The sequence below is a fragment of the Octodon degus genome, unplaced genomic scaffold (genome assembly GCF_000260255.1).
Source record: "Octodon degus isolate 3935 unplaced genomic scaffold, OctDeg1.0 scaffold00087, whole genome shotgun sequence".
NCBI lineage: Eukaryota > Metazoa > Chordata > Mammalia > Rodentia > Octodontidae > Octodon > Octodon degus.
In genome coordinates this window covers 4,504,917-4,522,176 of record NW_004524663.1, presented here as the reverse complement: position 1 = coordinate 4,522,176, position 17,260 = coordinate 4,504,917, and the positions used below count along the sequence as shown (strand labels likewise).

The following is a 17,260-nucleotide window of genomic DNA, read 5'->3' as shown; positions in this document are numbered from 1 at the left end:
CTCTCTCTTTTTTTTTTTTTTTTTTTTTTTGGTGGAACCAGGGATTGAACTCAGGCCCTCTAACTTGCCAGGCGAGTGCTTATTCTACTGAGCCATCTCCCTGGCCCCAAGATTGAACTTCTGACACAATTCTGTTGTCTGATTTTCTGTGGTGACTTCCTTAGGGCCCAATCCCTCTCTAGCAGTATATTAACTTCTACCTAATTTAGTTGCCTGTCATATAAGAGGGACCTTGGGTTTTATTTCCAGGACACAGAAAAAAAAGAAAGAAAGAAAGAAGAAAGAAAGAAAAGAAAAGAAAAGAAAAGAAAAGAAAAGAAAAGAAAAGAAAAGGAAAGAAAAGGAAACAAAAAGAAAGAAAAAAAGAAAAAAAAAAAAACAGCTGAATAGACTTTGGGCTCTAGCGGCTGGCAGTGTAGTCAGTGGTGGGGCACTTGTCTAGCAAGCCAGGCTCTGAGTTTTTTCCCCAGCCCTCGCACACCTAAAACAGTACTTCTATTTCTCTCCGTGAATGAGGGACTTGCATTTACCCAACTGTCCCACTAAGAAACACCCATCATGCCTAGCTGGCCCTGCCCCCAGGCCTGCTCAGCAGGCCACAGGGTTAGGGTGTGGTAGTGCATGCCTGTAACCCCAGCACTGGGAAGGCTGAAAACAGGAGGATCACTAGGTCTGAGCTGTTTAGCCTGTGCCAAATGCATTTAAAGAAAAAAGAATGAAAGAAACACCATCAAAGCTATATAAGATGTAAAAAAAAAATTTTTTTAAAGTAATGGAAAGGTTGGGCCAGCCAAGTAGCTCAGCAGATTAAAGCACCTGCAAGCAGGAGCAGGGGCCAGGGGTTCAATCCCCGGACCTGCTGTACCAGCTCCGCCCCTGGGGCGCACTGAGATGGCAGTTGAGACTGGGCATGTGGTGTGTGCTGTAATCCTAGCTCTTGGGAGGCTGTAAACAGGTGGATCACTACAAGTCCGATCTAGTAGCGAGACCCTGAACACCCTGTAGGCCCTTCCCTAAAATACAAGAATAAATAAAAATAAAGTAGTGGAAAGGTATCAGAGAGACTGTAACAGCTCGGATTTGAGGGGAGCCTCTCTTTCTCCGTGCGTTTTAGAACTGCTCAGATTGGGGCCGAGGAGATGGCTCAGTGGAATAAGCGCTTCCCTGGCAAGCACAAGGGCCTGAGTTCAAATCCCGGTTCTGCAAAAAAAAAAAAAAAAAAAAAGAACAGCTCGGATTCCCTGGCCTGTCCCCTTTATTTGATGATACAGATTGTGGAGCAGAAAAGCTTGGAGTCGATCCCCACCCCTGTATTTTGTGCCAATGTTTGAGACTGTGGTGCAGGTCCCCTTGGCTTCAAGTCCTCACCCAAAAGCTCATGCATGCTCCGTCCCTCCTGGTTATTAGAGGCTCCTACTCTCCAAGTTCACCTGTCACCTCTCACAGTGCTCCAGGCACACGGGTGCTCCTGCGCCAGGCAAGTTCAAAGCCCCCGAGAGCAAGTTCCCGATAGAGGTCAAATGTCTCTCTCGGCCTCTGACTGCCTCAGCTTTCACAGTGACCAAGTGGCCTTGTGCTGCCTATTGTGCATACAGCCTGGCGGTAAAACACATGCCTAGCGTGCAGGATGCGCTGGGTCTGATCCCCACTAAAAGAAGGAAGAAAGGGAGACAGACAGGGAAAGAACAAAAGCAGAGTGCGGTGGCGCATGCGTGCAATCCCAGCTCCCTAGCAGGCCAAGGCAGGGGGACTGCAAGTTCAAGCCCGGTGAGACTCCATCCTAAAAATTTAAAAAGGGCTGGGGATGTAGCTCACTTCCCTAGTACCATAAAAACTAGTTAATGAAATGGAACCAAGCCTAGTGCTGAAGAGAACACAAGGAGGCTGATGCATACCTTACAGAGAAAGCCCAGGTGCCACATACACTTTGCTTAGGCATGAGTTACAATGCTGTTGTCCCACGTTAAGTGTTAGTGAATCAACAGTAAAGAAAATACAGTGTCCAGGGCCAGGGAGATAGCTCAGTGGAATAAGTACTTGCCTGGCAAGCGCAAGGTCCTGAGTTCAATCCCTGGTACTACAAAAAAAAGGTGTCCTTAAGCAGGAAGCAAGGATCTGTGTCACTGTGTTGGTGAAAATGTTTTGACCAGAGGCCTGCAGAAGTGTGTGCCCCTAGGAATGATCCACTAAGTATCTAGTGACCCTATGGCACCTGGCTGTCCTGAATGACAACAGTAGTGACCCTGGCCTTGCAGGACTGCCATGAGGCTGAGGAAGTCCACATGCATTGTGCACAGATCGGGCCGTTCCAGCACCCGCCCGAGTGAAGCCCTGCTGGCCACTTCCAGAGCCCGGGCTGCCTGCTCCATCAGATGCCTTGACCTGGGACGCCCTGCTGTCTCCCGTCTGTCTCAGCGCAGCTGAGCCTCATCCCCTGGGTAGCTGGTCAGCAGGTTCCGCACAGCACAGCTGGTGGTGATCAGCTGAGGCCAGCCACCTGGGTGACCAGCAGTTAGTGGTGCAAAAAGTGGACTGGTCTCACCTTGCCTGTAGATGTTGGCAGTCCCAGCGCTCATCAGGACTTCAGCTGACTTGTGCCTCTTGCTATTTTTTGTGGTTTTCTTACTCTTATTCGAGAGATATTGGGATCCACCCGTACCACCTGCAAACCCCGGAGTTGCCTGAGTAGCCTATGGGAGCGATGCCAGGCAGACCTCCTGCCTCGATGTAAACATCCCCTGTGCCAATAGCCACATGTGGCCAAGGACACTTGAAATGTGGCCAGCACAGCTGGAGAACTGACTTGATCTTACTTATCTCAATAAATTTAAGTAGCTGTACGTGACTCGTGGCCATCCTATGAGCCCAAGCTTAGAGAGAGACTGGGAAGCTCGTTGTGATGTATTACAGAAAGGTGAAGAAGCTTTTCCAGAAGCCCTAGCCGGGCCTAGTGGCACACACCTGTAATTGCAGCACTTTCAGAGGATGAGGCAGGAGGCCGGAAAATATGAGCCCAGCCTGCCTGGGCAACTGTAATGGTTGATACACTGTGTCAACTTGAGAAGTTTAGAAGTTTAACAAAAGGACTCAGCAGAGGCCCAGGGCCTCACTTTGGAAACACGCTCATCCTGTGTAGGAGGAAGGCCCAGAGATGGCAGTGTGAGTGGTACCCACGCCCCTAGGGTGGGCAACCTGCTTACAGTACAAGGGACGAAAGAGGCCTGCTCTCCCCGCTTCTTGCTTTTGCTTTCTGACGCTGTGAACTGTTGCCTCTGTCCCCCCTGTCTTGGAGCCCGCTGCTTATGGGCTGAAACCTCCACAAACTGAGCTAATAAAGCTCTCCTTCCTAAATTTTGAGTGTCGGGTATTTTGTCTCAGCAATGAGAAAAAATAACCAAGACAACACTTCACCAAGACTGGTCTCCAAGTAAAAAATTAATTAATTTTTAAAATGACCTGGAGCCGTAGCTCAATGTGAAGGCCCTGGATTCAATTCCTAGTACTGCAGGAAGAAAACAAAAAATTCCTGAAAAACTGTAACATTGGCTAGTATGTGCAAAGCCCTAGGTTTAATCCCCAGCACACACACACACACACACACACACACACACACAAAGTCCCATGATGATTTTTTTAAAATAGTACTGAGGATTGAATCTTAGGGCCTTTACACAGACCTACATCTCCAACCCTTTTTTTACTTTTTATTTTGAAGCAGGGTCTTGCCAAGTTGCCCAACCTGGGCATGAACTTGTGACTCTCCTGCCTCAGCTTCACAGCAAGCTCATTGTAGGTAGGGGCCACCATGTCCAGCTAATGTGGCTACTCTTTAATGCAGAAGTAGTGATAAATAAGCCATGGACTACTGGGTCACAATTAACTGGAAAACGGTAATGTAATATCTTTAATCTCTGACTTTTAGAATCTGAACTTCCGATACCTCCACCAGATTCTAACTGGTAAAAAGCAGAGTGTCCATTTGATGCACTTGAGGACCTCAGGAACTTCGGGCTACACAGGGTAAGATTCAAGCACCTTCCACCCCACGGAGATCTCCTCTCTTGCTCCCCTCCCTCTCCCTCACCCGTATGGAACCTGTGTCCCTCAGAGACCAGCTGTCGTTGGCATCGTTCCCCATCTCTAAGGATCCGGCACGTTCTCTTGAATGCAACAGTCATGCTGCGTGGCCGCCCCGTGATTCCGGTACCCCATCCCCTTTGTTATTTCCCTAGTAAATCAGTCAGGGTGGGCCGTGCTGCAGTAGCAGGCAGACCCAAGAGCGTCATGGCTCAAGCCATAATGGCTTGTGTGGCCCTCTGTGCAGGTGGTACCCACGGCGCACACGGTGTGCCACGTGCAGGCAGGCTCGGTGGCCTCCGTGCAGGGCACCGGGAGCGAGCTCAGCCGCTCTCTAATTCCATCTCCTTATGTCAGTGCCAGTCTGTCTTCTGCGCCATACAGGTCAGATCACCCTGTCCACGTTCCATTCCACAGAAAGGGCGAGAGGTAGCACCCAGCCTTCAGCCAGAGAATGCAGTCACGCGCCCACACACACACACACACACACACACTGCAGGCAGGCTGGAGTGTCGTCCTCAGGCTGTCCTGACTGCTGCCGTCTGCCCTCTGCTGGCTGGTGCCCACAGGGGCCTCCTTCTTCCCACAGATGTCCCCAGCAACAGGGGAGCCAAGCAGAGAAAGGCCCGTGAGGTCACTGAGGCCACCCCACAGTCCAAGATTTCTTGGTGCCATGTGGTCCTCTCAGGTCTGGAGTCGCCAGACACACACTGACACAGGGGGCAGGATAACTGCTTTAGTAACTCCTTTCAGAGGAAGAGTGACACCTCTGCCGGTGGCAGCAATGGCAGTCCACTGGGCAACCAGGGGAAAACCTCACGCAGTCCTCCCAATCCCTGGCTGAGCCTCTGGGTGGCTTTTCCTTGTCTGTCAGCCTCCTGGCTGCAGGGATGCAGGCCATGGGAAGTCTTCCCAGCCTGCTTCTTTTTTTTTTTTTTTGCGGAACCGGAAATTGAACTCAGGCCCTTGCACTTGTGCACTTGCCAGGCACTTATTCTACTGAGCTATCTCCCTAGCCCGCAGCCTGCTTCTTGCCTGCAGCAGTCTGGGCTATTTAAGGCTCACCTAGGCTATCCTATGTCTTTGATGATAGGATTTTCCTCAAAACCTGGTAGGCTTCTGATCTGTTTCCTGCCAGCCGTGCCTGGGTGTCAGTGACCACACCGAGAAGTCTTCCCTGGCCACTGTATTCCCACATGCCCCCATGCCAGCTCTCTGAACATTAAGGAGGTGCTCTAACATCGTAAAAAGAAAGCAATGAGACAGGACCAGCAGTACCCTCGATTTGGTTTTCCAGAGATGCGTGGGTCCCTTTTCTAGCTTCACGGACCTTTGTGTCCAAGGCATTAGCTGTCCTCTGACTCTTCCACTGGCAGGCAGCTTTGATCAGGAAATGTTTGGTTCCACTCCATCTCCTTGCAAATTCATCCCTGACCCACGATTTCTTGTCATACCTGCTAAAAGCAACAGAGAACTGCCCACAGGCAGGCACATTCTAACTCTGCTGCACCTCCTTAGCCACACTCTGGGCCCTGCAGGCTATACAGACACCATATGGCAGCAGGTGAGGCATGGCTCACAGGGCCTTTGAGCCTGGGAGCTCCCCCACCACCCATCCTGTGTTTGTGACGCAGGCACCAAGCCCCTAAGCCCCTGCCATGGGCTGCACGTGTGGTGTGCTCTGATGGCCACCACTTCCAGGCCCCTCCCCGAGGTACTGTGGCAATGAAAAAGCCCTGGTGGGAGGCCCTCAGTCCAGCTCCCTTCCCTGGGAGTCCCTGTGGCCTCTGTGGTAACCTCTTTGTTCTTCTATGGGTCACTGTGCAGGGCTCACCGACCTTACTCTGGGCTCTGGACTGGATTCCTAGGCCAGGTGTGTCTGTCTTGTGCTCCCAAATTCCTTAAGCAGCTAGCCTCTCCTGTTCTGTTGCCTTGCCCTGGAAACATCTATCACACTCCACCAGGCTAGGCCGACCCTCCCTCCAGAGCCTGTGGGTCTGTGCCCTTGCCCTAGGGGCTGGGTGGAGGAGGGATGGAGGGCTGGAGTTCATGTCTGAGACTCACTATCTGACAGCCACTGGGGCTTTACTTTCTCCCCTCAGCAACTCACATAATGGAGCTATTTGGTGTCTGCCTCATGACCTATAGATTTATTCTCCTGGGTGCAAAAGCTCATAAGTCAAGTGTAAAATAAAGTACATAAAAAGGTACATAAGCTAATAAGGAGCCATTTATAATATGAAGTAGAAAATGCGAGATGCTTTCTTTGTACGTTCAAAAAAGCATAACACTCTAGAAGGATATAGACTGCGTAGCTGCCTCTGGGGATGGGGACTGTTTGGAAGACTTACATTTCTCTTAACTCATGCAGTTTATTAGTCTATGCATAGTAGATATAGCCTACCAATGTAAAAATTAAGTAAAAATTAAATGCATGAATTTTCTGTTACTGAAATGGAGTGGGTTAGTAATCATGTGTCTGATGGCTGTGTTCCCCCCACAGGAGTCTAGACGAGACCACCTATGAAAGACTAGCAGAGGAGACCCTGGATTCCTTGGCAGAATTTTTTGAAGACCTCGCAGACAAGCCCTACACATTGGAGGATTATGACGTCTCCTTTGGGGTACCTCATGGCCTACTTCAATTATTCTGTTTCTTCCCTAAGACTCGTAGCTTACCGAAATAGAGTGTTGGGCCAGGGAGATAGCTCAGTAGAATAAGTGCTTGCCTGGCAAGCGCAGGGTCCTGAGTTCAATCCCCAGTACCGAAAAAAAAAAAAAGAATGCCCCTCCAAGCCAGGTGCAGTGGTGCAGGCCTATAACCTCAGCAGCTACAGAGGCTAAGGCAGGAGGATCCCAGGTTCAGGCCCAGCCCATGCCATTTAACAAGACCCTACCTCAAAAGAAAAATGGCTGAGGATATAGCTGAGTGGTAGAGCACACCTGAGGTTCAATCCCTCGTCCAACAGAAAAAGAAAAAAGAGCTGTGCATCTGCAATCCCAGGACTCTGGGAAGCTGAGGCACAAGGATCGAAAGTCCAAGCCCAGCCTGGGCAGTGTAGTGATTTAGCAAGACCCTGTAGCCCAAAATCAAAAAGGAATGTAACTCAGCACAAAGATCCTGGGCTCAATTCCCAGTATGTTTCAATAGATAGATAGATAGATAGATAGATAGATAGATAGATAGATAGATAGATAGATAGATGAGAGAGAGAGAGAGAGAGAGAGAGAGAGAGAGAGAGAGAGAAAGAGAGAGAAAAGAAAAGCAAACAAAGCAGAGCAGAGCAAGAAAGCCCCTCTGGCCGAGTTAAGCTTCAGCAGTATAGCATTATAAGTGAGACCAGAAGACTGCACTCCTAGGTTCCCAGTGCAGCACTCCCAGTAATCCTGGGCTAACCACTCCTATTTCTGACTGAGCGTACCGTTTCCCTGGGGCTGGGCATAGCTCAGTGGTAGAGCACCCGTCCAGCAATTCTGAGGCCCTGGGTTCAATCCTAGTACTGAAAACAAAATCTCTAAACTGCGCCACCATCATGGGGGTACTTCTAGAGGGACCTGGGCATTTGTTTGTGTAGCTAGCTGGTTGGTATGGGGCACATTGAACTAGACCCTTAGTTCTTAAGCAGGAGTAAGGTAATTGCCCAAGAGTTACTCAGACTACTCAGATGTGGACCCCACTTCTGGGCCATTTTGATGTGGCAGGTTGACTACTCCTGAAGAGGATTGATTTTGACTTCACTGCTGAGATGTGCCCTGGGCAGAGAATGTGGTCTTCCCAGGCCATTCTAACCTGGCCACCAGGTGGCAGACTTGAGCAAGTGTTTGTGGATTTGCTACTTTGGCCTTGGAGCAGCTCTTGCCATTGGGAGAAATCTCCTCTGCTCCTACATCCCAGGCAAAGATTAATCCTCGTGACAGAAATTAATACTAAAAATTGGCATACGGTATCAATTTTAGATGAAATCATGGAATTCTGCAGGACAGTCAGCTGACATTTAAGTGGTAGTATTGGGTGTTGCTGGGAATACTGCGTAGAAACTGGACTCCGTAAGACAGAGCAGGCAGGAAAGACGTGGAGGTGTCGGGCCTGGGGAGGGGGAGGGGTCGGTGGGAGAAGCAGGAGTGAGTGGGCACGAGAGGACCAGGCGCCTTTCCGTGAGTGCACTGGCTGCTGTCAGCAATAGAAAATGCAGCAGTGTCCAGCCAATATTATAAAAGGGGTTATGAGCCCACAGGCACATGCCTGTAATCCCAGCACTGAGGAAGCTGAGACAGGAGGATTGTTGTGAGGTTGAGGCCAATCTGGACTACCTAGTGAGGTAAAGGCCAGCCTGTACTACATAGCAGGATCCTGCCTTTAAAAAAAAAATTATAAAGTGGCTATAGGAGACTAGGTGTGGTAGTGCACACCTGTAATCCCAGCACTGGGGAGGCTGAAAACAGGAGGATCGCTACAAGTACAACCTGTTTAGGGAGACCCTGTACCAAATACATTTTAAAAAAAAAAAGTGGTTATGGAGCTGGGAAGATAGCTTGGCGGTCTAAGCGCCTACCTGGCAAGCTCAAGGACCCAGGTTCAATCCCTGGTACCACGTGCCCTGCCAGCCCCTCACCGTGCCAGCCACTGAAACCAGTGAGGTGTCACATGCCTGTAATCCTAGAGCTGGGGAGGCTGAGACAGGAGAATCACTACAAGTCTGAGCTGCATAGCGAGACCCTGTACCAAATAAATAAATGATGAAAAAGTGGTTATAAGGTGCTCCATTAGGACACTAGGTATCACATCAGTCTCATAAAAACTGGTTATGAAGAGAGGCCCGGAGGGCCGTGCTGTTTGGGCTGCTTCCTGTACTAGGTTTTCCCCCAACTACTCATGCAGGGATGAGAGGTGGGAAGTAAGGGGCCTCCCTGCATCCCCACCAGGGGCCATAGCTGCTACGGGGATGCCAACCCTTGGGCTCAGCCCTGCTGTGTCTGCCATGAAAGCAGGACTTTGTCCTTGTAGGACTAGTGAAGCCCCAGCTTGACCCAGGTAGTTAGCATGAATGTTTCATTAGAAGCAAATATGCCAAATATGTTCTAGCAACCAGCTTCATTTGACCTGGTTGAATTAGTTTGTATCAGGTGACGAACCTTCTGCACATACTGAGCCTCAGAACCTGCCCGAGACCAGAGTGTCTCTCGGAAGGCTTTTAGACTGCGGGGCTTTCCAGATTTCTGTTACCCCTTCCCGAAAGGAAAGAGGTGCCTGTGTTTCTCTGACTAGGCCACACAGAGGATCACTGCCCAATAAGGAAAAGTTATTTTGAACAAATTTCTTGTGATTAGCAAATTTTCAAGTGTGGATTTACAAAGCTAAAGGTATTTGGTGGCTGTCTCTCCAGTTTGGATTTATAATTAAGCACATGAAATGCTAACTGTTCTATAGTGTGAATGCCTGATTCGAGTTCCTCAGGTGCTCATTGATATATATATTTCTAATATAAGGTAACTCAAAAGGCAGGTAGCAGACAAAAGACCTATAATATAGTTACGAAGGACTTTGTCCCAGGGTAACCTTTTCCTGCCATCAGGGTCTGCCTCCTCAGGAAGGCCTCCTCCTCCAAGCAGACAGACACCTTCTTTCTCCTCTCCTGCAGCAGAGAATAAGCACGTTATTCCTGTGTATTTACGTAATGCTCCCTGGCCACAAGACACTGTCCCCTCCTTGGTCCCATCTCTGGAGCAGCACTGAAGTGTGGCCCACAGGCTTGTCCAGAACATGCTTTCGTCAACACCTATCAGCATTTATAGCTCTTCTGCCAACCTCTCACTGGCCAAGTAGATAGACGGAAGTGATAATTTGGATGAGCCCAAGCCATATTCTACAGCGCCCTCCCTGTGGAGTAGGAGGCTTAAGCAGCTGATTGCTGGCCTGTCATCAGATCTTTGTGGCCAGGTAGTCGGGGAGCAGGCCTCAACCCTTGCTGGGGATTAGAAGGGACACCACAGAGCTGTTAGAATCACCAGGATGTAAGGCTTTGGGGGCATGTTTTTGGGTTTCGGTACTGAGAATTGAACTCAGGACCTTGTGCTTGCGAGGCAGGCACTGTGCCGCTGAGCCATGTCCATAGATCATCACCATAATATTTGAACAATTACTTCCAATCTGCCTTCAACTTTTTTTTTGTTGAGCAGAGCCCTGGCCTCTTAGATGTCTTGACGGGGATTTGTTTGTTGCCATGTTCTCACTAGATTGCCTGTCTATTACTGCCTTGGAGCAGAAAGCTTCTGACATTTCGGGGATCAGGCCCACTAGAAGAATCTGCCGGCTGTGCTGGGCGCTCTCCTGAGAACACCTCCACTCTTGCCTGTGAGCCCAGCATGACATATGGAGCGGGGGCTGCGTGACCCCCGACCCCCCCGTGGATCCCAGGTCAAGGATCTTGCTCAGAGTCTACACTTTATGGGATAAAGGAACAAATACATGGCCTAGCATCCTGGAATTGAATTTCCCAAGTCCTTACCTGAGTTATCTGGTTTCTGTGAGCCACCAGATCCACAGCTATGAAATGGGTGGCATTAACCCATGCTTCTCCAGGTTTCTGTTAGGAGTATGCGGAACAACATGGGGGGCTGGCCAAATAGCTCAGCGGATTAAAGCACCTGCAAGCAGGTGCAGGGGCCAGGGGTTTGATCCCAGGCCTGCTATGTCCACCCTACCCCAGGGCGTGCTGAGACAGCAATTGAGACTGGGTGTGGAATCCCAGCTCTTAGGAGGCTATAAACAGGAGAATCACGATGAGTCCCATCCAGTAGTGAGACCCTAAACACCCTATAGACCCTTCCCTAAAATACAGAAAATAAATAATAAAAAAAATATTAAAAAAAAAAATGGGGCTGGTAAGATGGCTCAGTGGTCTAAAGCACCTACTTACTTAGAACAAGCTAAGCTCAGCAAAGCACAGGGACCGTGGTTCAATCCCCCAGCACCACATGCCAGCCAGCCCCGCCCCCTGGTGGGCTGAGCTGGCCACACACACACAAAATAAATTAAATAAATAAACAAATTTTTTTAAAAATTGATTTATTAAAAAAAAAACAAAAACAGGGCAGGGGGTGCAACTCGGTGGTGGGATACCCACTTAGCAGGCGTTCAGTCCCAGCACCAAAGAGCAAAACATAAGAAGTGCTCCATACTGATTGGCCTTACTCCTACAGTCAAGTCGAGCATGTATGAAGCCTCCTGACTCGTGTCTTTCCACAGCAGGCCAGGTGGCACATACCTGTAACCCCTGCGGTTGGGAGGCTGAGGCAGGAGAATCACAAATTCAAGGCGAGCTTGGACACTTTAGTTAGGCCCTCTCTCAAACTAAGTAAAAGAGCTGGGGATATAGTTCAGTGTAGAGCACCCCTGGGTTCCATCCCCATTACCAAACACACACACACACACACACACACACACACACACACACACCATAGAGTCAAAGTCATAGAAGGTAGGCAAATGGCACGTGGTTTCCAAGGGCTGGGAGAAGGACAATTAGTATGTAATGACACAAGTTTCAGTGACACAAGTTAAAAGGCTCTGGAGACGTTGCACAGCCATCCAGTGGTACTTGGCACCACTGAACTATGCGCTTTAAAATGCTTAATACAACAGGGGGGCCGGGGAGATGGCTCAGTGGAATAAGCGCTTCCCTGCCCCAGTTCCGAAAAAAACAAAAAAAGAATATAAAACAAAATTTAAAAAATACAACAGGAGTGGGATGTAACTTACTGGTAGACCCCTTCACAGCATGCATGAGGCTTTGAGTTTCATCCGAGCCCATGTGATGATGATGATGATGATGATGATGATGATGATGATGATGATGATGATGGAACTAGCAGTGTCACCCCTTCCCATCCAAAGCAGTTATATCGTCACTATTATGTAGAGTGCTGGCAAGACAGCGCCCACTGAAAGAAGATAGTCGGCCTCCTTTGCCCCATTTCCAAGTGCACTGATGTATAGAGCTGGCTAGGAAAGTATTGTACCCACTCAACTGGCTTTAAGCAGTGCAGGTGCATCCAGTGGGCCAAGCAGACAGCCAGTTGGCTGTTTACTATGGTGACTTCAGCTCCTGGGCCCATCGATCCCATTTAACTTAACAGTACAAGTAGGTCTGTGAACCGAAACGTCCTGGGGGAGGAAACTTCTTTGCTTAAAAGCTCATTTCTAACCGAGTTTTATGAAGGGTTAAGGGCAGGAGTTGGCTGAATTTGTGAAAAAGCAAGACCTGAGCAATCAAATCACCAGATTCCACCACCCAACTGCCAGTAGAATACAGCGCTATAGATACTTCCTGGTTACAGTCCCCATCTATTAGGGTTGGTATTACAGTAAGGCCTTTAGAAATTAAGCTTGTCTTTCTAATAACATCTCTTCGCTTTCTTCCAGGAGGGCCATAGATTCCAGTCGATATTAAAATAGGCTTTTCTCCCCCAATAAATGAATGTGAGCTGGGGAGATAGCTCAGCAATATAGGCGCCTGCCTGGCAAGTGCAAGGTCCTGAGTTAGTTCCCCAGTACTGCAGAAAAAATTGAATGTGAGAAGCTGCTGGTAAATTTAATCCCGCACTCTGGTTGGTCCATTATATGAGGAATGCGAGGTTGTGCCTTGCGCCCATCCCAGTAGAGGGACTCTTCTTTGTCTGGTTTGGGCTGGATATAGCTAACTCAACTGGGTCTAAGTCATCGGAGTACTGGTTGACCAATCCACCATTGTTTGCTGGACCCCGGAGGTGTGGGCCACTGACCCATTCCCAGCAAGAGTCTGCCATCTTTATGATACTGAGATTTAGAATCTTTTGCCTGATAGAAGCCTTCATGCCATGCAGGTATGGATTAGGTGATAAATCAGGACCTGGCCTAGTAGCTACCTGTTCAGCTGAAGGGGTTGGCACCTTTGGAGGCATTGGGCAGTGCCAGCAGTGTGTCCCTGTTCGCCAAAATGAAACATATAATCACACTGAATTTAGTGGCAAGATTTGGGACTATAGGGCCAGTGAGATAGCTCAGTGGTCTAAAGCGCCTGCTTAGTCAAGCTTAGGCAAAGTGTAGGGACCACAGTTCGATCCTTGGCACTACATGCCACACTAGCCCTGCCCCCAGGGTGGGCTGAGCTGGCCCAAAAAAAAAAAAAAAAAAAGATTTGGGGATATAGCCTGTGCCAGGAGCACCAAAGTGTGAGTAGTAGGTTGACATCTTGGCAAGCACAGCAGTAAGCAGATATACCTTTAGTATGAAAAGTAGAGGCTAAGACTCATTTACACTGACTGTTGGCCTTTGCATGTGCTAGTTGGCAAATGAGAATATCAGCCACCTTGTGAAAAATTGGCCTAGTCACCGCGTCTTTTTTTTTTTTTTTCTTGGCAGAATGAGGGATTGAATTCAGGCCCTTGCACTTGCCAGGGAAGTGCTTGTTCCACTGAGCCATCTCCCAGGCCATTTTTTTTTTTTTTCCACTGCCTCTTGTAACCATGCCACACACTGAGCATAAGGTTTCATAGGCTCCTGTAGTACTTGGGTAAGAGATTTGTCAGTTGCCATCTTCTGGGACAGAAATCTAAGCACAGCCCTCAAGTTCTTATACTCCATACAGAGAAGCATCGGCGCACGTGCTTGTACTTTAAGTCAGCATCCACCTGTGCCTGATAACATTGCATCTATCATAGCTGTAAGATATTCATCCTCGAGCCGGGGAGATGCTCAGTAGAATAAGCACTTCCCTGGAAAGCACAAGGACCTGAGTTCAATCCCTGGTTCCACCAAAAAAAAAAAAAAAAAAAAAGATTTTCATCCTCACTAACCTGATTAATCTGTGCCAATCTGATGTTAGTGCCCTTAACTGTGAATCAAAAGGAGCTATTGTGCCCATGAGAAGCAAATGCGAGCAGGTGGCTCAAATCTCCTGGCACCAGTTGGATCCTCGTGTTATATTTTCTAAGCAGCATAATGTATAAGGACCTTGGACACCAGTGTCCACAACACTTTGTCTCAACTCTTTTAATAGTATGAAATGAAAAGCAGGATGTGCATTGCATTTCCAGTTAGGGCTTTCAGGATCTGTGTCTTCAGTGACCAGAAAGCACATGGGCCGCGCACAGCTAACCACATCGTGGTGTTTCTGCTGTCTTGGTGAGGGGGAGGAGGGGGTCTTCCCTGAGCTGACTCGGGTACTGGGGAGGCCTTTGAGCAGGAGGTGGAGCGAACATTTCCTAAAAGCGAAATTAGTTGATCAGCTGAACTTTTTTTTTTTTTTTTTTTTCAGCTGAACTTTTTAAACAAGCTTCATTTTTCTTCTGCAGCCCACATGGAGGCATGTCACTGTGGCAACCTGACTGGTAGTTTATGTTCTGTCAGGCCTTCTTTCTTCCTCAGTTACCTGCCATACTCCACCGTGTCTCAGCAGGAGAGTTCGACTCTTTTGTTAAGGATGTCTGTGGCTGGTCTGCTTTCTTTGCCCAGTGAGCTTGCAAAGACAAAAATACCAATTTAATGGTCTCGGGGAGCTTTTTTGTCCCGTGTTTTAGGGGTTTGTTTTGTTTTGTTTTAATATGCTTTTATTTTTTCCATAATTTTATTGAGAAACAGCAGTGAGACAGTTTCAAATCAAATTGGTAGGACAGTTCAATAATTAACACATTGCATACTCTCTTCCTAGTGGTTATTTGCTGTACAAGATGGAGGCATGATATAGTGTGTAACAGCTTTTAAAAACCTAAAACATGATAAATAGGATTTCGTGTTTTAGGTTTTTAAAAGCTGTTACACACTCTGTCCCAGACCAGCAGACTGAGAGCTCCAGCTTTGGGAAAGGAAGGATAAAATTAATTATCTGATTGGGTAATGTAACCTTTCTATATGAAACATGCATTGCTGTACCTTGGAATCCATTGGCTGAACTGTTCTTCTGCAAATAAGGAAGGTGACTGGCCATTGTCACCCTTGATGCCGCCTCACATCTGAGCACTGCCTTAGGAGAAATGCTGGCTTAGGCATGCTCCAGTGATTGCCAACTCCTGATTCTGGATAGTGGCGGTTGTGAGTTTAGGCCCTCGTTGGGTACCAAATATAGGAAGCCCGTCTGGTCCTCGTCATGGTCAGGCGGAGTTGATAAAGTGTAATCTCCAGGAAGAGTTATGGAACTTCCCCCAAGTCGATTCTGGCCTACCACTTCCAGTGCAACCCACGATGCACATAGAGACAAAGACATACCTGCAGTGTGGGGAGCCAAAGGAATCCTAAGTCCAGTCGGAACAAAGGCCACCATGTAGGGCCGAAGCCGGGTTTTATTAATTCATGAATTGGAGAGTGGCTCAGGGTTGAGTGACTGTGAGAATGGCAAGAACTACGTCAGTCCTGCAAGCTGGGCTGGTAGGAGGCACGGTAGCAGCTCTGTGATATGCGGAGATCTGCAGAGAGTTCCGGGTTCCAGCAACAGGGAGCTTCTTAGTTTGGAGGAGGCTGAGTAACACAGCTGGAGGAAGCGTCCTGTGTTTTGGGTCAGCTGCTTCAGCTCTGATGTCTAACTTCGCTCACCTTGGACCCTCCCCCCGTATGCCCCCCCCCCCCATTCTCAGGCTCAATCCCCACAGACAGTGCAGTCTCTCAGCCTCCCTCACTCACACTTCTTGTGGGGGAGGGGGGTGCTGCAGGCGGGGCGTCATTAACCTGTTCTTTTGCTCCAAAGGCCACACAGCAGCACCTGGGCTAGACTCTTTGCATTTTTGCTCCAGTTGAGGGTGTAGAACATTTCCCCAGCCAGCTCTGTGTGAATCAGAACTCTCGGAAGTAGGGCGAAGGTGAATCACAGTGGAGGCAAATTGTCTTCTTTCAAGGGGTGCAGGCTCAGTGGTCCCCGCACTGTTACAGCCTCCTGCATTCATTCATTCATTTATTTATTTATTTATTTATTTAGCATTTCCGGGGATTGAACTTGAACTCAGTACCCTGTGCTTGCCAGGCAAGCGCTTATTCTACTAAGCTATCTCCCCAGCCCAGCCTATTGCATTTAAATCACTCTGTATTCATGAAAAGTGCCTCTGGAGTATCATGGGGACCTCTGATTGGAGGAGGGCCCCAGGGGCATGGAGAAAGGCCACTCTGGTCCCATTTTCTCTGAGGAGCTTCAGTATAGTGCTGCCATGCAATCCTGCCCGCTCAAGAGTGCCGGCCTGGCCTGGCAAGTAAAAGGCTCCTTTGTGAAAATGTTTTCAGATTTAAATGGGCACTAGAGATGGACCCACCAGTCTTTGGGGAATTCAAGGCTCTTTACAGGGAAATCAAGCCTTAGCGGAGGGTCTGAGGGTGGTCAGAAGCGTGGGAAGGGCCTGCAAATAGACCGCAGGCTGGAGTTGCTGCCTTCCACGTACGTGGCGGACACCAGCTCTTCTAAGACAAGAAGGGCAGGCAGGCTGAGTGCTGCCTTTATTCCCTCTTTCCTTCCTTCATAACGGACCTGTCTGGTGCAATGCCTGCGCTGACCGAGGAGTCTGGCTTTGGCGTCTGCATTCATAACATCCTCTGGCTTGGTTTGTGGGGGCCTGGGGGCAGCAAGCCAGCAGTGGCATGCACCAGTGCCAAACCCTGATGAGGCCACTGTCCTCACCGCACAGGGTCCACGGGGAGCTGGAAAGGCCCCATGAGATAGACCAGCCTTATGACCAGTCCTGTTCCGGTCCCCAGACCTTGTTCTTTCTACATGATCTATTTCTTAATACTAAAGTAAAGTCTTTTTCTCTCTTTGGTGCTGGGGATAGAATCCAGAGCCTCTCCTGCTGAGCACACAACTCTGCCACTGAGCTACATTCCTGGTCCCGTGAAGACTTCTTTATGCTACATACTGCATGTTCATAGATGTGAAAAGGATAGAGAGGTAGCAGAGCACAAAGCAATCGGTGGCAAAGGACTGACTTCGACTGCTTTTATTTTCCTCCTGCTCTCCTCCACCTGAACTCCTAGAGCGGTGTCCTGACGGTTAAGCTGGGTGGAGACCTGGGAACCTACGTGATCAACAAGCAGACCCCAAACAAGCAGATCTGGTTATCTTCTCCCTCCAGGTAAGTGCAGAAATCAGAATCAACACTGTGGGAGGCTGAGGCAGGAGGATGGGAAGTTCAAGCCCAGCTTGCACAGTTTAGGAACTTAGACGCTGTC

The 17,260-nt window shown here is 48.9% G+C and overlaps 1 protein-coding gene across 1 annotated transcript in view; it reads left to right on the top strand.

The window, feature by feature from the left end:
- The first annotated feature begins 2,899 nt into the window (after positions 1 to 2,899).
- Fxn (frataxin) overlaps positions 2,900 to 17,260 on the top strand; it is a 19,385-nt gene continuing 5,024 nt past the window's right edge. Inside the window, exons 1-4 of the mRNA XM_023721932.1 lie at positions 2,900 to 2,914; positions 3,923 to 4,020; positions 6,581 to 6,701; positions 17,066 to 17,163. Of these exons, the coding sequence (XP_023577700.1) occupies positions 2,900 to 2,914; positions 3,923 to 4,020; positions 6,581 to 6,701; positions 17,066 to 17,163 (332 nt within the window). The remainder of the gene's footprint in view (positions 2,915 to 3,922; positions 4,021 to 6,580; positions 6,702 to 17,065; positions 17,164 to 17,260) is intronic.